Source organism: Schistocerca nitens, chromosome 2 (genome assembly GCF_023898315.1).
Source record: "Schistocerca nitens isolate TAMUIC-IGC-003100 chromosome 2, iqSchNite1.1, whole genome shotgun sequence".
In the NCBI taxonomy this organism is placed as follows: Eukaryota; Metazoa; Arthropoda; class Insecta; order Orthoptera; family Acrididae; genus Schistocerca; species Schistocerca nitens.
Window position 1 is genome coordinate 855,290,224 of NC_064615.1, and position 21,592 is coordinate 855,311,815.

At 40.4% G+C, this 21,592-nt stretch overlaps 1 protein-coding gene across 1 annotated transcript in view; it reads right to left on the bottom strand.

Moving 5' to 3' along the window:
- LOC126237119 (potassium voltage-gated channel protein Shaw-like) overlaps positions 1-21,592 on the bottom strand; it is a 369,116-nt gene that overhangs the window by 16,100 nt on the left and 331,424 nt on the right. The window contains exon 4 of the mRNA XM_049946934.1: positions 10,521-11,535. Within this exon, the coding sequence (XP_049802891.1) occupies positions 10,521-11,535 (1,015 nt within the window). The remainder of the gene's footprint in view (positions 1-10,520; positions 11,536-21,592) is intronic.

Genomic DNA, 21,592 nt, shown 5'->3' on the forward strand with positions numbered 1-21,592 from the left:
TAATGTTCAATATCAGATGAGCTGCATTTTACAACTTCATTCTGTCAGTTCTCTCCTTTGCACCCTTATAGTGGTTTTGAAAGCTAAACATTTGATAAGAATTCGTCCTTCACTTTTATTAAACACATATTTAATATTTCGACAACTAACACCCTTTTCATTCACCCCGCTAAGTTTTTCTGTTCACTTCTTGCTAAGCCATACTGATCATAGTTCCTCCTTCGTTCTCTCGACGCTGTTTTTATTTTACGTATTTTTTTGTGGATACCTTACAATCAACAAGAATTGAGAAATACACATGGTTTATATTTGCTCTTGTGAACAGTTCGCAGTGTGGCTTCTGCTTTGGAACTCTTTCTTATAATACAAACGATGTAATCCAGCGATTTTCTCCGAACAGTAAGTTCATCATTTCGGATTTTCTTGTTTCTGCAGGAACTAGCAACACAAATCACAGAAGTAATTACAGTTTTCTTTTTTTTCTCATCCCTACCCTTCAGCCAGCACTCACTATTACATCAGTCACTTATTTATGCTGCTGTCTTTATGAACATTGTAATATTCCATAATGGCTTGAGTTTTACCGCACTGCGCTAATTCATCGACTTCTCTGTTCATTTTACGTTTTTAAATAATTTCCAGCAACTACTGGTATAATCTGGTTTCTAGAGTCATTTCAGTCCACCTGTTCAAAATAAACCAGTAAAAAACGGTTTATGACGTTTTCTCAGCCACATCGATTGATGCTATGATTTCGAAGAGAAATTTGCGCACAATACGACGACAACTGACCTACTTGTCTTGTTACGAGTGCAAGCGGTTATTGTTCACATGCCTGTTGCTCTCATCCTTGTATACGCCACATCACGGCACGGCCAATTGTTTCTCGGTGCACGTGCTATTCTTCCGTGAAATGCCTGTCATTTTTCTGTACGAGTATTTTTCTATGTGTAGCGCATGAGATGTCAATCAGTTAAGTACCTTCCATTAATCGAATCCTCCTACCTCCCATCCAACATTATTATTTCAATACCGTTTTTAGTTACGCTCTCCGTGGAGATACCTGATCCGCCACAGGCATTTTTGTCGAATCTGTAGACGAATTTGAACACCACCGATACCAATGAATCGGAACCAAATTCATAACATTTTTTTGTATAACATCTTAAATACTGAACCATGTGTGCCTTACTATTTAATCTACACATACCTACATCACTATAGCCACCCTAGTCTCTAATGAGATCTAAGGTGGCTGGGTTTTGGAATAAAGTTTTTCTCCCTTCTTTCTTCGAACACGAACTACGTGGACACTACTTGCTTGACGGATCCGATTTAAGCAACTTCTTTATAAAGACAGGTTTGCAAGTATTAAATGAATGATGTTCGTGGCTCTTATATATATCTTAGACAGACGAAGCACTTAATATAAACAAAGCCGCATTAAAAAAACACAGTCTTACACACTTCTACCTACGCATCAGAAATATTGTTTCCGTACATTCTGATAAAATTAATGCTAAGAAATGATCTTCGTAATGAACTATTTGGGACAGAAGCCGTGCACTGAGTGCGATAACATTGGAATGTAAAAATCACAACGAGTTGAACGACACACGGCAGGTTGTAGCGTTGTGACCCAGTCACGTAATGGGTTACACAAGATACATGCTTTATCCTGGTACTGATATGGCCAATAGGTCGGTCTAGAGAGGGATCTGAAAGCAATATGGGTCTGCTGAAACCTACTGCAGTTTATGCAGCATGCGGTGCATTTGTAGGTGTATAACAACGTTGTGGAGAATACTGTTTTGTACAAGGTACTGAAGATTTTTCTGACAAAAGCAATTGGTACGAAAAAGTGAGTGAAATAGAAATGTAACATACAAGCAATTGAATAATAGTTGTTTCGTATTTAACATTATTAGAACATTTCATGGCAATCACGCCTCCTTTTGTAAGTGATCCGGAAGTGCCTTCACAAAATACATGTCGTCAAGACTAGAGACTCAAGGGAACTTCTGGACTGGAAACCTAAATAAACTACTGTGACATTAATGATATGACCCTATACTATTAAGTATCCTCTTTAAAGGGATACATGCAGTCATTGGTAAGTTGGTAGGAAGGATCCTCAAACTTCATATGTTGGTTTCCAAAACACCTGGATGTAAATTAGATAATAACAATGATGGAAATGGAAAATGATACACCATGAATACCTTTGCCATATTGTGCCTTATTGAAGCTTATTGTACAGAACATTTATTACAGGGAAAACCCTTACTCCAAAAGAAGAAATTATTAACACCACTGAAAATTTTCAAATTGGGTTCCTGACGTAACATGCTCAGAGGCTGAGAACGTGCTACTTACCGCCATGTTTAGAGCTTTGAGAATAATCGAATCATTGCATGAAGGACATCTGAGCACCACGAAAAGGTCGTGGAAGTATTCCATTGGCTCTGGTGAAGAGACGCATAGAGTCACCACGAACAGATTATTGTGAGCTTCAGTCAGCTCTCGTGTACCCATGAGTCGTTTACTGCTGACACCACACCACAGACAACAGAGCCAGAATCAACTGCGAAACGGAATGGCATTCTGTTTTGTTGATCAATGGCTGTTTCTTCTATCTCGGCAGTCGGATCGAAACGAACGTGTCCGTAGACGATGGTGTAAAACAGTAACTCTCATGATCCATATCTCTTCAACCCCGAAATCAGGGTATGTAGGGAGTTATTGAATATGATAACACGACTGGTTTTGTAATTGTGGAGAGATGGCTGAATTCTCACCAGTACTTCGCAAGAATGGGACACCCTGTCGTCGTGCTTTTGATGACCAGGGTAGCAATTGCATATTTCAGCAGGATAATGCAAGATCTCAAGTTGTAGATCACACTCTAAAACGTGTTGAGAAATGTATGGATCCATGACTGAGTTGCCCATTCCCCTGCGTTGATAGACGAGATGCTATGTGATGACGTATACTGTAAACTCTGCCTCCAGCCAACAATCCTAATCAACTGGTGCAGCATGTGTTCCAGGCACTGCAAGAAATTTGTCAAGATGCCATTCGAAGGCCTTTTGCCACCAGGAATAGACTATTGTGTTCGTGCCTGTCGTCTTCACTGTTCATTCTGATGGTGGACGTAGCATCGAACGGAGAAAGGGTTTCATCCTTTAACACCCATCAATTTTTGAACATCTCTGCAAAGTTTAAGAAGTATGGGACTGACGCATCATGCTGTAATGATTTCCATTTCCATCACTGTAGCTGAACTGTAATGAGAAGGGTCCAAGCATCTAAGGTACAGCCCCTAGTGGCGGTGCATTAAGTTGAAGGCTATTCGTGATTTGTAAAGGTGTGACAGTGTGCGAATGTTAGGTCTAGCACGCGACGGGAGCAGACAACTGTTTTGGGCGAGGTGTCAACTACCAAACTCACGCTGAGATAATGCACCTTCCGTCTTGTGGGCGAGGCTGGAGATGAGTGGTAGAAGCTGACCGTGAACGGGGTTGGGGTGGGGGGTATTTGACTTACTTTTGGAAATTCAAGCAGCGAGTTTTTGCTCTGCGTCGCTGAATATGTAGGAAAATGTGTCTCACTGTTGGTAAGAGTCCAGTAAATCGTTTACGTAAAAAACGAGCGATCATCTGTGGCTCTAGCGCTGCTAAATGGCCGACGGCTTTGGCCGCTCTCGGAGGCTGCGTCTGAGCACGGAGAAGGTCCTCTCCTGCGTCGGTCCCCACGCAACTCCACGGGCAGAAAACACACCACATAGCAGACACAAGGTACATAAAAAGCTACTCTTGACACCTGGGAGCGTATATTAGAAGCTAGTGCAATCGTTCTTTCTGTAAACATTGTGTCACCGTCCAATATTCCGCTAAGTTCCATCAGGACGATGTTTCTGTCGCTAAGAAAATAGAAGTGCATGCTGGAAAGCTATCCTAGCGTACGCAGTGGGCCTATAAAACTGTTAATCGTAAATTTTTAATAACCACTTCGAAAACATAAAGAACCTTCTGCCAGGCGCTTAAGTGTGAATTGCAGAGTAAACATGTAGATGTAGATGTAAATGTAGAAGTCATGTTATTTTGTTTTTATTTTGGCAGTTGCACATCTGCTATCCTGGTACACACTTAAACCCGGCGCCACTGTACCTTAGCACGTTGCTGCAGCCAAAACGAAACGCTCCGTCCCACTTGCTACATTGGACTGTCGAGCGGCAACAATCCTCCAGAATGATGACAAAGTGATTTTCGAGGTAGGATTCTTTTTCCGAACAGTTAAAATAAACATGTTTATAACTGTCTCTGCCAAGTCATTCGTCGTCGGAGATATATGTAGCTCTGAAGGGTGAATATGTGGAGAAGGACGAACACAGTCACCAAATGTCGTGGTCCAGCTTGACTGCTTAGAGATGACAAACAAAATATTTTCACTACCCCATGTATGTGTTTCACGTCAACGCGTTGTCAGACTCCATGCCTTTCACACTGTGAGTAACTGCAAATATCTCATATTCTGCTTGGAAAACTGGGAATTTGTATATCTAGGCAAGATAAAGACTATGCTTAACGCTACTTCCACACTTCATTGCCAAAAATCAGTCATGTACTTTACCACACTATAAATAGTTCTTCAAGATCGACCCTTGTCTCCGCGGACCGTCTTTGACTAATAAAACATATCCACTGCTTAAATTTTGAAAAATAATCAGTAGCAGTGGCGGACAGAGACTTCTGGCATAAGAATTCACCCTCGTCCTGCCAACACCCTTGTCAAAGAGGGTGTAGGAGTGGACAGAGGTGCAGGGCACTTTCTTGTCCTTGAGGTCTTCGGGTGGGAAACTGCTCCTAAAAGTCGGATCAATCAGCAATTATCAACGGCATGAGAATGCATAAGGCAATGGAAACCACTGTATTAAAAACGCATTAACAGGACATATGGCCTGTATGAAAAATGTCATGAGGATCTCTGCATTGGCAAAACATTCGAGATTAATCCCCCTATTCGGATCTCCGGTAGGATGCCGCCAAGGAAGGGGGAGAAGGCGCTGACATGAGGAGGAGGTGGAATGACCAACGAAAGGCTAGTACTCTTCGATCAGAAACGTCGAAATCAGAAGTCTGAAAGTGGCAGGAAAGCTAACACTCATGAAATGGGAAATGCCAAGGCTCATTCTAGATAAAGTGGTGTCAGTGAAGTGAAACTGAAACCAAATAAGGACTTCTGATCAGAAGAATATAGAATAATTTCAACAGCAGTGGAGTTACTGTGAACAGTTTAGCGATGGCATTGTTCTCATCAGAATCGGCTGGAAGCTTTGAAGACAACAATACGTCAGGTTTACATGCCGACGTCCGAAGCAGAATATAAAAGAGATGGATGAAGTATATGAGGATATGGAAAGCGTAATTCAGTACCTAAAGGCAGATGAAAATCTAATAGTCATGAGGAACTGGAATTCAACTGTAGGGGATGGAGTAGAAGAAAGGGTTACAAAAAAAATGGACTCGTTAACAGGGATGAGAAAGTTGAAAGACTAGCTGAGTTCTGCTGTAAATTTCAGCAAGTAACAGCGAATATCCTGTTGAAAAATTATAAGATTTGGGATACTTGGAAAACACCTGGAAATATAGAAAGATTCTAGCTGGATTACGTCACGATCAGAGAGAGATTCCCAAATAAGATGTTGGATCCTACGGTCTACCCAGGAGCAGCTACAGACCAACATGATAGTTTAGTAATGACGAAGAGTAGATTGAAATTTAAGAAAACAGCACGTAGGAACCTGAGTGAATGGAAATGGAATAGTGAGTCACACAAACTCTGCGTATGAAGATCACATTTCTATGCTGTAGGGGTAGCAGTACATGAAATCTAAATGTTTAATGTACGTAATAAACAGGAAGAAAAAACTTCAGGCATTAAAAGCTTAAAGATATAAGAACATGGCAAGAGTTAGATGAAGTACGAAACGAAGAAGTGCAGAAAAAATAGACAGGGAACGAGCTCTTCTTAGGAGAGGAAGCATAGAGTGGAATCATATAGCAGATAGAAATAATTGGAAATCTGTTTATGGATAGTGTTGTACACAGTGGACACAGTGGTATGTTGTACATTTCTACAGGAAAAGAAGAAAAAGCTGATGCCACCATCTCTGTGGAGGCCGGAGGATTGAAAAAAATGTAACGCCAGACACTGTACTTAGTTTCCAGTCCATGAAGTAATGAGCATTACAAGTGATTTCTATGGAGATAAAATACCATGAATACGTGGACTTATGAAATTTTTTCCATTAGCTTCTCGTTAATTGTTTGTTGTATGATCGTTATTATTGGAAAAATTTGCAAAAGTTCCTCACTGAAGAACTTAGATTTGACGTTGGGCCATATCATCACAAAGTAGGCAAACCGTTTTCAATTTTTTACATCAAACAACAACTAATTTATTGGGTCCGGTGTTTAACCTACATATATCCACAGTACTGGTTACCGACCACAACATGTTTCGTTAAGGACGAGTGCTTGTTAACGAAGATTTCAATAAAAATAGAAATTGCGACTTCTTGAAAAATAGGCAAAGTGTGCTGTGCCCCGTCATGCTGAAAGCGGTTAAGCTGACGAATTTTCCGCGGCACGTCTTCTAGGGACTGTGGGAGAACGTTTTGTACACGATTCCGATCAGAGTACCAGTAAAAAGAGAGATGTAAAAGAATAAAGGGACATAGTTGTCTAATAATCATAGGGGATCAGAATACGGCAGTAGGGGACGGAATGGCAGAGAGAGTTACGGGAGAAAATATGCTTGGTTGTAGAAATATTAGAGAAGATAGACCAATCGAGTTTTGGAACAAATTTAAGTTATTAATAGCGAATACACTCTTCAAAAACCACAAGAGAAGGAGGTATATATGAAAAAGGTTTCGACACAGAGGAAGATTTTAGGTGGATTACATCGAGGTCAGACAGAGACATAGAAATAAGGTATGGGATTCTCAGGCGTATCCCGGAGCAGATATCGCCTCGGATCACACAATGATAATCTTAAAGAGCAGGTTCGAGTTTAAGAGAACCGTCTGGAAGAATCGATGTGGAAGATGTGGGTTAGGGAACTACTGAGAAATGATGAAACGCGGTTGAAGATCTCTGAGGCTGTAAATACTGTGGCAATAACCACCACAGCAAACAGTTCAGAATTGTAGTGCCCCGAGAATTTCGGGTTAAATTCTAGAGGCCCTTGTATTTCCACCTTCTCGAACACTCGTTATTTTAGAGATGTGTGTGGTGACGTAGAACTGTGTCCACTGCACCACAATGATGCGTGTGCAGGACGAACGTGAATCGGACGCATGATCGGCGTGGGTAGGTAGTCGCCGAGCCCACCTAAGAAGTTACACGTCCAGCTCAAGGAATAAGTGCGCCGTACTTCGTGCGACGTCAAACATTATTGTGTGAACATTTGAATGTTGTTGAAAGAAGAGAAGAGACAATTACTTATTCATTCTCTTACTTTCGTATGGTCCGGTCAGTTGTCTTGTTAAACCTGGGAAGATTTGTAGACTGTATTTATGGGAAAATTAATTTGATAGTTTCTGACGGACCGGAAGGTGTCGAGATTACGAAAAATATTTTAGTTGTATGAAAACTATTATGTGTGATGAAAATACAGTGAGATTGAAGTCAAAGCATTCTCGAGTGTACGGAGTTATTTTGAAAATATAAAAAAATCCTCCAATGTAGCATCTTATCTTCGGAGAAGAAGTTTTGCAGGACATCGTAGCTGGCAATTCTGGAAAGAAGATCGGCGAAGCAACTCCAAGTAAGTTCGATAGCCAAGGGTGAGTGTGTCTTGCACACCAGTACCACACTGCCACGCTTAATCACCCGGAAACTGCCAGAGAATTTTGACAGACAAACATAGGTACAAGGAAGGTAACTGCGAAGAAATCATGGGTAACAGAGAAATACTTCAGGTGATCGACGAAGGAAGGAAGTACATAAATGTTGAGGAAAAGACTGGAGTACAGCAATAAAAGTCGGTTACGAATGAAATAAATAGGTGTAGGGAAGCAAAACCAAAATAGCTGCACAAAAGTTTCGAAGATATCAAAAATAAATGGTCGTCCGGTGAACTGATTAGGGTTTTGGAAAATGAAAATAGCCTTCGGCGAAATTAGAAACATATACGTCAATATTAGGAATGTAAGAGGTACCTCGCTCTTAAAGAGAGAATACATACATGGAAGAAACGTGTATTATTGCGATCAGATCAGACGGAACACATCGATAGCATGCCCTCGGAATATCGAAGATCATTGGAGGAAGTAACAATCACAAGATTATTCAAGTTGGTCTTCAGAATATTTGAGACTGGAGACAAGTCATCAGAATATCGGGAAAATGTCATGCACGCAACCCTTGAGACCAAGGGTAAATAAGTGCTGAAACTGTCTTACAATCACCTGAACGTCCCATGGATCCGAGATCCTGACAAGATTAATATGCAGAAGAGTGGATAAGAAAATCGTGGATCTGCTGCAAGACGATTGTTTTGGCTGTAGAGAAGCTACACACCGTCAGGTGGCTTGCGGAGTATGGATGTAGATGTAGATGTAAAGCCACCACAGCACTTGATAAGGGAAAGAAGATTCAAGAAAAATCATGTTCATTGTATTTTCTGACCTAGAACTGATAATCGGCAATGTAAAGGGGCAAGATATTCGAAATTCTGAGAAAAATAAATTCTTCCAATGAATCACAGTCTGACATTTGCTTTACCTGCAATTAGGCATTCCACTTTAAATCACTTCGTACGTAGACCCCAATGTATTTAATGGATGTGACTGCTTCTAGTTACTGTTAGATAATCGTTTAATAATGTAATAACGAGTCCTTAGCCTATGTATGCACAATACGTTACTTTTTTTAAGTTGAGAATTAATCGCCAATCACTGTACGAAACGTTGATCCATTGCAGGTTTTTCTGCTTTTCGCAACATCTTTTTAGTGCAGCTCCTTCCACACTCTCGTTTGCGATCAGGCTCGTGCAGCTTCAACGTTATGTGCTCTCCTATGAGTCGTCAGGCGCATTTTCTCTGGTGTTTCGGCTATATTTGCAATTTTACTTTTGCAGTGGGTAGCTAGAGTCAGACCAGCCAAATACTGCTCGTCAAGTATTTCATGCGACGCTCATTCTCAATGGAAAACGTCAGTTTGATTCACATTACAAACAATCAGATTTTTAAAGCGGAATTTTACTTGCCCTGTCGATAGACCGCTCCCTAATTAGTCTATTATCATATTTATTTTATCGATACATATTACTACCGGTACTTCAGCAGCGATTAAGCAACGCTGATGCATATCAAAATAATAACTAATTCATGCATTTTTTAAAAAAATATGTTAGTTTTCATCTTTTCACTACCACGGCCTTTTTTCTCTCTTCTTAGCACAGTCATCTTTTAGCCTTACATTTTTAGTCTAATTATTATTTTATTGCTCCACGTATTTTACTTCATTATTTCCTCACACTGCTTTGAGCATTAAGGTTTTTCTGTGTCTTTGTACATAGTTTTCAATCTAGCACTTCCTGCATTGCGTAAATTCTCTTATGCCATGTTACGTTGTTTTTTACTTCTCTATTTATGATTACTATTTGAATTTTACCCAGTCATCAACGGCACACCCGACGGCAACGCCGCAGGGCGAGTGTCATTACCACTAGCTCAACATTTTCTTGTGCTCCTGTCGTTCATAGGTATGCACAATGTGATATGGTCGGGCCTCGGGCGCCGTTCTAGTGTAAGGCAGGTTGACAGTCTGCGCTTGAAATATTATTCTGCACTGCTACGTCTGTCGTAGACTCCATGACGTAATATGCGTTTTCCGATTTCTCCTTCGTTGTCTATTCATGACTGATCCTGGTGCATTTATTTATTAATTTTTGAAATTTTTATTTATAGTTTGCCTTTGAGTACATCTTGTTCGTTTTCATGCCTTCATTGATGGACACTTTTTGGCAGAATGTTTGGTAACTTAGTTACATTACCTTTCTCAACTTAATTTGGTTCGAACAATGCTTGAAGTTTATTTTGTTTTTAAAGTAATCCAAGACTGGACCTCGTCGGATTAACTATAATATCGTACTCCCCGCATTCTTTCAGATAACCTGATGATGCCCTATCAGGGTGAAATGCGGCCAGTTCTTGAGTTACTGTTGGACATTGTGCACCCTACGACTGTTCTTTAAATAGTTTTCAATCCAGCCCCAAAGATTATCTGATACCCCGAAATCTTATTTTGTCCATTAAGTGACAAGTGAAATTACGGCATGATATTGCTTGAAATATACGCTCCAGGTGTCCAAGAAACAAAATCCAAAATCGTGCTTTACGTCAAAAACACAAAGAATGAACGCCATCAGTTTAACTGAAAATGTTCAACCTTCACATGACAACTGTCAGATGATAATCATCGTACTATGTGTCAGCCTGATTGACGTACCCATCTTGGACGGCGAGTCCTTCAGGTGGTTGGCCTTGATGGCGTTCATGCGCCAGTTCTGCGGACAGCCGCCTGCGGAGGCGGGGCCGCCACCGGGGCCGCCGACGCTGCCGCCGCCTCCGCCCCCAGGCCCGCCGCCGCCGCCCACGCTGCCGCAGCCGGGGTGCCCCGGTCCCGCGGAGCCGCCCGTGCCGCCGATGCGAGGCCCCCGGGGCTGCTCGACGGGCAGCACCCGCCGCCGCTTCTTGGGCAGCTTGGCCCTCGCCTGCGTGTGCGAGTAGTACATGGCGAAGTTGCTGACGATGACGGGCACCGGCAGACCTATCGTCAGCACGCCGGCCAGGGCGCACAGCGCGCCGACGAACATGCCCACGTACGTTTTGGGCACCATGTCGCCGTAGCCGACGGTCGTCATGGTGACCAGCGCCCACCACAGGCCCAGCGGGATGCTGTTGAAGTCGTTGTACGGGTTCGCCTGGATGCGCTCCGCGTAGTAGACGAGGCTCGCGAAGATGACGATGCCGAGCACCAGGAAGAAGATGAGCAGCGTCAGCTCCTTGGCCGACGCCCGGAACGTCTGGATGAGGATCTTGAGGCCGGACGAGTGCCGCGTCAGCTTGAACAGCCGCATGATGCGGATGATGCTCAAGAACTCGAATATGTCGGCGTTCTCGAGGTGCGACGTCAGCTTCTGCAGCACCAGGTCGACGTAGAAGCTCAGCGTGGCGATGTAGTCGATTATGTTGACGGACGCCTTGATAAACTCGATGCGGTTCGGCGACGCGATGAAGCGTATGAAGAATTCGAACGTAAACCAAGCGTTGCACACGCACTCGAAGTAGAAAAAGGCGACGTGCGCCGTCGTCTTGGTCTTGTCGAGTACCCACGCGGTACCGTTGGAAGGCGTCGTGACGGTGATGTTGCGGATGACGGGCACACGCATGTCGGGGTGCGTCTTGAGGCAGAAAGACAGGATGGAGACGCAGATGAAGAACACGGAGATGACGCCAATTATCTGCAACAGCGCAATGAGCAGGTGTGAGATGCAGAAGCTAATGAAAAATACATAGACATAATGTAGCACATAAAATAATTAACTCTCAGGAAGATACGAGGGTAGTTCTGAGAGTAAGGCCCGATCGGGAACGAAATGGATACCTCTGCGAAAATCAAAAATCAGTACAACGAGAAACCAGTAAAAAATTGCAAATTTTACTTTTTCTATTCAATGGATGACAAGTTTCTGGCCGAGACCCATTTTCATATCATCGTAACATACTCAAAAATGGTTTTCCCGAAGACGTGAAAGGGTTCACGGTGTAACTGTGCGTTGCACGTGTTTGACTTGGCTTTCACGTCTTCGGAAAAACCATTTTTGAGTATTTTACGATGATTTGAAAATGGGTCTCAACCCGAAAGTAGTCACCGTAACATACTCAAAAATCGTTTTTCCGAATACGTGAAAGCGCATATGCTGTAACTGTTCGTTGCACGTGTTTCACTTGGCTTTCACGTCTTCGGAAAAACCATTTTTGAGAATGTTACGATGTGGGTCTCGGCCCGGAACTAGTCATCCAGTTAATAGAAAAAGTAATACTTAATACTTTGAACTGGTTTTTCGTTGTACTGGTTAATAGAAGCTGCTGACACACAGCTATTCCCATGCTGGAAGTTTGTAAAACAATGTTTAATTTGCAAAAAATAGTTCAAATGGCTCTGAGCACTATGGGACTTAACAGCTGAGGTCATCAGCCCCCAGAACTTAGAATCACTTAAACCTAACTAACCTAAGGACATCACATACATCCATGTCAGAAGCAGGATTCGAACCTGCGACCGTAGCGGTCGCGTGGTTCCAGACTGAAGCGCCTAGAACCGCTCGGCCACACCGGTCGGCTTTAATCTGCCACAGTTAGCTACACCTTCCAGCTACTCCTCTGAATAGTCACCGCTCCGACCTAGACATCTGTCCTAGAATTGTAGCAACTGTCCAGGACCGTCGGTGGCCGAGCGGTTCTAGACGGTTCAGTCCGGAACCGCGCGACTGCTACCGTCGCAGGTTCGAATCCCGCCTCGGGCATGGATGTGTGTGATGTCCTTAGGTTAGTTAGGTTTAAGTGGTTCTAAGTTCTAGGGGACTAATGACCTCAGATGATAAGTCCCACAGTGCTCAGAGCCATCTGAACCAGTACCGTCGTCATAGATGGCAGCCGCCTGTGCTTTCCGCCAATTCTCTATGCTCGTTGTCTATGTCACAACCAGCGGTTCGCGAGAGCAAATATGAGACTCAAGGGGTGGGGAAGAGCGTCAATTACGGGGTGTATTTGAGTGATCAAACACTTCCCACAGAAAACGCTGCAGCAACATCTTCATTGTCTCAGCAGAGTGCGGCCGAGAATAGTCATGAAGAAGGAAACATGTTACAGTTGTGTTTCCGGGCTGCATGGCATCAGGCACAATCTCTTACCAGGCATTAATAGTTGGTGGGAGACACTATTGTCCTAGACATCTTTACGTGCTCAATGAGCACTCAGGAATAAGAGGAGAGACGCGACGTGATTTATGGGCATACTAGAGACACATCTGTGCAAAGCTTCATCGAGATTTCAATGTGGTTTCCATTTCGCAATCGACCAGACTGTATTTTCAAAATAGTCATCGTATTGAGAAATAGAACAATACTAGTAGTGAAGTTTGCACTGAGAAGTAACAAATTTCTCAATAGTCATATAGAGAAATTAAGAAAGGTCACATTTAGAGAGCAGTACCACAAAAAAAAAAAAAAAATCTTAACCCAGTTGGTTTCGGAAAGGACATTAGAATCTAGATGAAACTGGCATAAAGTAACAAGTAATGGAAAACGGAACTAAATTCAGAAAGAAAATTAAGAAGTGGGAACCGTCGTCGAGATGAAACATTTCCCAGAAGACCACTAAGGAAATGAAAAGCAGAAGATAAAAAAGATGAATCATTCGAGAAAGTGAAAATCTAACTTAACAGCTTAAATGTGGCTGTAACGAAAATGGAATCTTGAAGGTTTCATGGTGTAAGGAAGGCCAAGGAAGAAGAGCTCGGATCTAAAAGTGTGTACGACATGGATAGAGCTCCTACTTCGAAGAAGCGATGACGGTAATAAATAAATAAAAGAATGGTTCAGCAGCGGGATTAAAATCCAAAGAGAAAGGATGTAACTGATAAGACTCACTGCTGCCATTTCAGTAAAGTAAAGAACAGAAATGTTTAATGTGAATATGGATTGAGGGTAAATCGGAGATAGACGAAAGTAGTGAGGAGTAGCCGGAATGAGGTTAGCGATAAACTAAAAACAAAAAGCTATCGCTTTAAAAAATCGACCTTAGTTTAAGGAATAAATACGTTTCGAGCATAGCATCGTATGGTAGTGAATGATGGACAGTTGGAAAACGGGAAAAGAAAGAGGACAAGTGTCTGAGATGTGGTGCTGTAGAAAGACAATGAAAATTTTCTGAAGTCTTAATGAGGAGGTTGTTTGCAAGTCTATGAGAAAAGGAGCTAATGGAAAACACTAAAAGGAAGGAGTGTCAGGATGATAGGACATGTGTTAGGTCAGAAGAAAATAACTTCTAAGATACTAGAGGGAGCTCATATGGTAGAAACTATAGTGGAAGACAGAGAGTTGAACACCTCCAAAAAATAATTAAGGATGTTAGGTGCAAGTATGCCTCTGAGATGAAGAGCTTGGCATGAGAGACAAAGTTGTACTAGGCTGCATCAAACCTGTTGGAAATCTGACGACCCAAAAATAAAATAAAATTGAGTATACTGTATGTGTCATACATAAATCAAGAGTGAGCGGTAACAAGCGACGCAAATAACTATAGTGTGCAAATAATATCCACAACGATGGTGTGTTACCAGCATCCCCATCCAGTTCTGGGCAAGTAAAACTTTGTAATTAGCAATAAACTGTAATTAAACTACATGAAAATATTATGTTCGACAAAATAAGTTTTCAAGCGTGGCTGTGATTGCTAATGCTACATGACTGAAATATTTTAAGTAAAATTTATTTTCGTTATATTTTTGCAGATTTACGCATTATTCTCTGTAGGGACAAATAAGAAGGATTATAGAATTCACCGACTACCAATTTGATTGAAGTAGGTATCTTGGGGAGTATTTGAACTACGTAGAAGCTTATATTTTCTATGTGTGAATTTTTAGTGGCTATTCTCTCACCAGTAATAAACAGGCAAGGCTACAAAAGAAATTAAAAAAACACACTTTTAGGACAATAATGTCTATTATTATTTTATTATTACTATCAGTACTTCAGAATAAGAAACAATTGAAAATAATAATGATGGGTAAAGTAATACTATATATTCCAATTGACTCTCAAAGTGAATGAGATAATTTTAACTTAAGTAAGTCCATATTGGTGTGTACTGGTTCAGGCGTTTAAATGATGTCTCGATAGCGATCATAATCTGAAACAAAAATAACGTTCATATCTCAGTAAGCATACTGCTCTACAGTGAAATGATAGTCAATCAGCAATGAGGCCGTCTGACAGAGATAACATTATGACGTCGAGTTCCGTTGGTACAAATGGAATCGAATGTTTATAACTCTTCTGGTGACTGTAATTTATTTCATAAACTTGAAAGTAAATTACCAATAAAAATATTGGCAGTTATTTGCATATAAGCTAAAATAACAAGAACAACTGCTTTTATGTAATGAACAATAATTTTCAAAACATTTGCTTTTATGAAATGAACAATAAATTTCCAAATTTTAAGTTCGCTGTGATTCTCTCTTTTTCTAGTGTTCTGATAAGAATTGGTATCTGTTGTTCCCTTGTTCGTCTGTTAACGACGAGTATTAAATCGACGACGGTACTTAGAGAAGTAGCAAAGGCTCACAATTTGAGAAAGAGAAGAAAGAAAATGGACCAATAAACATTTCGGTATTTACGTTAACATGGCTTAGGGAGTCAACTGAAAATGTAAACCTGCACGTTCGAGCAGTGATTCAAACCTTCGTCCTCCCGAACTCGAATGTGCAGTTACCAACCTTACATAGGTTTCTGTTTTGGGGCTTGTGCTTGAAACCAAGTGACACCAATTCTGTTGAGACACTTACCCAATGGCCTGATTGGGAATTTTATTTCAAATAATGGCTCACAAAGATTTTATGTATAGCCCGACAGGAGCAAAAAGCTGTAAGATCTTTGGCAACAAAGCGACGGAAGGGAAAAGAAACGCTGGACATCAGAGGAAATATTCGTTACACCTAGACATTTTACGGGGATCAAACTAGAAATTATTTCTGTGTTTCTTAATGATTTACAGTGATGAACGCAGATATCAGGGAAAGTATTCTCTAATTTCCAAAACTGAATAATATTAGGATCCAACTATGAGCCGGCCGGTATGGCCGAGCGGTTCTGTTTGGGACCGCGTGACCGCTACGGTCGCAGGTTCGAATCCTGCCTCGGACACTGATGTGTGTGATGTCCTTAGGTTAATTAGGTTTAAGTAGTTCTAAGTTCTAGGGGACTGATGACCTCAGAAGTTAAGTCCCATAGTGCTCAGAGCCATTTGAACTATTTGATTCGAACTATGAAATTTAAATAGATATTTTAAAAGAAATAATAATCATAATTTTCCATCTTTGGAGTATGATATTTGATATAAACTTGTTGCACGATAGTAAGTAGCGTGGTGCACTAATAAAGAACTGGAGAACTGGAATGTTATCAAGGGTAATCTGGATGAAAATGACTTAGCATTCTGTCGATTTTCGTAACATCTGGCAGGAAATCATAAAGATAGAACGAAGTCTTCCGTTTGAGGACGTTGCGGCAGCGTATATACAACATAGCACGTCGCTTATGCGGGTCTATAAGTATATTCACTTTGAACAACATCGTTTTTCTCCGGTTCATCACCGGCAATTTGTAATCCAACATAAAACGGGTTAATTCCTTGAAACAATTTATTTTTACATTTACATTGATTTTCCAGTTCAGCACAAAATTGGGGTGGCATTCGTGTCTTTCCGACGTGCGTTCGATAATGCGGAAACGTGCTTCATGATAAAGCATGTACTCACATCGCAAGTGTTATAAAGCAGAAGTTACGCCGTTTCAACTGCAATGAACATTCCAGCACCTGCCCCATAGCCCTAATTTCCCTCCACGTCATTATCACGTTTTCGGTCCATTAAAAATGGCCCTGAAGGTTCGCGATTCCTGTCATACGAGGATGTGCAGCAGGAAGTTACGGACTTCAGCACGCAGCAAGAGACGGTGTTTTACGAAACCTGGTGCGTCGGTGGAATGATTACCCCAGTGCCCACGGCGATATTGGCTGATGGGCTTACCGACTCTCTGGACAGTACGGCCTTCGAACGGGAAACTTTTGATCACCACTTACATTTCTTCGCTTAAAGCTGCCTACAGTTCCATCTCCAATCGCTGCACAATTCATAAAATGCAAGTACTCGACGTCTGTGTATAGGCATTACGAATAAGTAGTATTGTTATGAAAATAATAAACCGATGGTCATTTGCACATGAACAAGTCTTTAGTACTTACATTTTGCTGAAAAAATTATTACACTCTTAACAATACCAGATAGTCGTACTGCATAAATAAAACCATTTACATCTTACGAAATGAGCAGAGACTGGAGATGGAATCGTAGGCAACCTTTCAATTTGTTCACAATTACTAAATGCTGTTTGATGCGAAGAAGAGTTTTAGTTTGACACTGACCTGATAATTTAGAAAAATGAGACTCTTACTCCAAATTAAATTAAATTTGTTCGTTTATCACATTTAATATTCATAACTGCAAAAAGCCACTGGGATGGATAAGTGGACTATGTTTCTTCTGTATCAGCCTCTTTCAAGGGATAGAAAAATAAAACAGAGCAATTACGAGAAAAAGATTGTGGACTACGTCGTAAAAGTTTCTAGTACATTCACAAAGATTATATGTTGAAAGATTGTCCATTCTTTATTACTGTCGTATATTAGACAATAACAGAAAATTGTGTAGCAATCGTTAACATGTGGTGTAGCTTAATATTTCCGTCGCTGCATATAAAAAACGTTCCGACGTCATTTTTTTAAAAATATCCAGCTCTAATTTGGAAGGACCTTACCTTCTGTTGCTCTTCCCCAGAGACCACAGCTCACGGTACCTCATTATTGTACTCCTTGTGATGGTATCCTTTTTTTCTCCTTACAGAAGAAAAGTGGTTCCTGCGAAACGCTCTTTCCTACTCCTACTCTGCTTTTAAGAGCAGCAGTAATTTACGTTATATCTTTACATCGCGTTTGCCACCAACTTTGTTAGAGGCAGCTTCTGTTCCATTACATCTTAATCAAGAGATAACAGCCTCTCTGCATGCAATCTTGATCGTTGTTAATCTCAAAACAAAGATCCTCAAAGAACCATTGTCTGCGAGCTTGATATACTGTTCTTGTGCTGCTGTTTCATCCATTCTTGGTTTGTAATGGAAAATGCGACAAACGACCATTCCACAATGAATTTTCGCTTTGCATCGCAGTGTGAGCTGATATGAAGAATCCCCCAGGCTGTGGTTAAGCCATGTCTCCCCAGTACTCTTCCAGAAGCGCTAGTCATGCAAGGTGTGTAACAGGACTTGCGTGAAATATGGGTGGTAGGAGGTGAGGTGTTTGGGCAGGTCAGTCGGTACAGCACTTGTAGTTTTAATCTGCTAGGACGTTACGTATGTCCATACAAGCAATACTCCTGCTACTTATTGTAACGAACAAGGGTGTAACTGAACAGTTCAAGGACTTCATCTACGAATAACAAAAAATATATGTTAAACAAGTCTTCAATACATTTTTCTGCTACTTGTGTTTTTCTCTTCCAGTAAAGTTAGTAAAAGTGATGCATTCTTGTGTAGTTAATAACGTCGGAATATGCCACTGTTCGAATAAAAACCTACAGTTGAAGAAACGAACTGAATAAGAACTGAACAAGTAATTCCAAATGTCCCTGCAGTCTGTACGAGCAATTCAACGACAAACTCAGCGTCTACGCTTGGAGAAACTATTGCCTTTAAGCTACAATTAGAAATTCGTCAAGCCCTTAAACAGTAGCTCATCACTACAGATACACTGCAGTACACATTAATATTACAATTTTACAACCATTAAGAGATGCTCTCTCTCTCTCACACACACACACACACACACACACACACACACACACAGAAACTAGGTCTTCATATTTGTAGGTAGTCTTTTGTCGACATGATGCGGAATGCTTCAGTTTACACAAAATGCATACACTACTAGTGTTAATATTAATGAACATATTATATTTTAGTTTACTGTTGGAACCTCACTTAAAAACAACTCGGTATTCTTTTACAAGCTATTAGTTTTTAAATAGAAATTCGTCCATTGAATAGAGGGATTTGTTCAGGAGACATGATTCTAAGTTAGATTTGAAACTCAGATTAAAACGTGCTTTGCCACCTGTAAGACTTTTAATGGTATTGGTCACATGACAAAAGCTTTTTGTTGCAGCACATTGAACTTTTTTCTTAGACACTGACAGCTTTAGTAATGAGTGCTCAGGGCCATTTTTTCTCTCGTGTTGTAGGTATGGATATAACTATTATTCCCAAATTGTGGTGGATTATTTATGGTAAATTTCATTAGGGAATACATGCTCTTGAGGGTGCAGTTAAAATGAGGCAATTCCTTGAATTGTTACCTGCATGATGATCAAAGATGAACACCACATATCATTCTTACTGCTCGCCTTTTTACAATCTCTACTTTCGTTCTAAATGATGAGTTAATCCGGAAAATTCTTCCGTAATTCATTGGAAATAAGTAAATCTATCAGGAGTTTTCTTCGTTTGATTCTAAGATTAGGAATTATACGAAAACCAAAAGTAACTGAACTTAATTGTTTCAGAAGCTCAGTAATATGCTCCTTCCCATTCAAGTTGACAACACTAATGCGCCCATACATTTGGAAGAATCTACGCTATATACTCTCATCTATTCACGTACAACAGCAATTCAGGCTAACACATTAATTATGGTAGAGAACTGAGTATAATGTGTTTTCTCAACATTTAGAGACAGTCCATTTTCAAACCACTTACAAATTCATTACAAAATATGATTAACATCTCTACTGTTGCTTTCTCTCTAATTGTATTAATTACAACACCAGTGCCGTTTACAAAGTGTACCAATGCTGATTGTTGAATGTTAAGTGGAAAGTGATTCACAAAAATAAGAAATTGGAGTGGACCCAAAAATGGAACCCTTCAGTTTCCCTTTGCAATTTCTCCTCAGTCACTAAAATTTTCAGCCTTTCCAACACTGTCTAAATTATTCAGCACAACTTTTTATATTCTGTCTGTAAAGTAGGACTCAGATCAGTTGTGTGTGAAATGGTCAGGTTCATAAAACTTAATTTCTTCTAAAACTGTAGCATGATCTACACAATCAAACCAGTTGAAAAGCTCACAACAAGTATCAACTGGTGATATTTCACTATGTAGGACTTGTAATATTTTGTGACTCAGTGTGAAAATGACCTTTTCAGTAGAACAACCCCACATAACTTAATTGTTTCTACCTGAATGTGAGACTACACATACATACATTACTTTTTTGAATATTTTGGGAAAATGTATTAGTAAGGACAATGGATGTAGATTATTTAAGCCTTTCTTATCATCTTTCTCACAATGAGGCTTCACATTTGCAAATTTTAACCTGTCGGGAAAAATTCATTGTTTCAGTGATGCATTACATATGTTACTAGGCCATTAGTTATTAAGCTAGAGCAAATTTTCAGAGTTTTGCCTAAAATTGCATCAACGTCGTATGAGGCTCCGTCTTTTAGAATGTTTATAATTCTGTTAATTTTCATGAAAATATATGGTGGTACTTCTTCTTGCTTAAAGTTTTGTGAAATGAAATGTTGAATAAATTATCTTGCTACTTCAACTGAACCATTTAATCCCACATTTGCTGCTACATTTAAAAAGTGGTTATGAAAAGTACTTGTAAGATGTGATTTATTAGTCACAACACCGTCGTTTAATTTAAATGTTATGGTATATTGTTCACTGACTAACTGTCCATACAGTTATAATCCTGATACTGCATTATCAATTTCTATGAGGATGTGCATAATTCTGGTCATTCTAATGACATTCCTTAAAATACAACAGCATTGTTTGTAGTATGCTAGTAATATCGAATCTTCATTTATTCTGGGCTTTATACAAGTTTCCCTACTCCTTTTACACGAGACTTTAATTTCCTTAGTTATCCATGGCTTGCTTGTTCTTAATAGATTTTCCGGGTAACGTTCAAGGAAAACTGCTTTCCAATATTGACAAAAATTTACTGGGGAAAAATTTAATTTGACATTAGCAGCTCTTCCTGTATATACCTTATTCCAGACCACCCTCATTAACTTCCTCTTAAAACATTGTATCCTGCTCTCATAAAGAAGCCTCACTGTATTGTGTGAACCTGTTTCAGGGAGGTAAGGTGCACTGTTTATTTCTATAAACTGCGCTTCATGATCAGACAGTCCATTAACGATTGGATGCACATCAGTTGTTTCAAACTGTGCACTGTCTCTAGAAATACGTTCAGTCAGGGTACTGCTGTCGTGCTGCGCACAATTTCGAAAAGTGACCAAAAAAATAAGATTGAGACCTCGAAATAATGATTCCAGATCATTTTAGGAGATCTACATTGATATTTCACTTCGTTGTTAAAGAACTGCTAGATTCCACTGTAGTTGACGCGGTTAAAGGCGCTTCAGTCTGGTACCGCGTGACCGCTACGGTCGCAGGTTCGAATCCTGCCTCGGGCATGGATGTGTGTCATGTCCTTAGGTTAGTTTGGTTTAAGTAGTTCTAAGTTCTAGGGAACTGATGACCACAGAAGTTAAGTCCCATAGTGCTCAGAGCCATTTGAACCATTTTTTTTTTTTTTTTGTAGTTGACGCCGTTTCAAGTTCCAAATAGTTCTTCAATTGTTAATCTAAATCAGGCCACC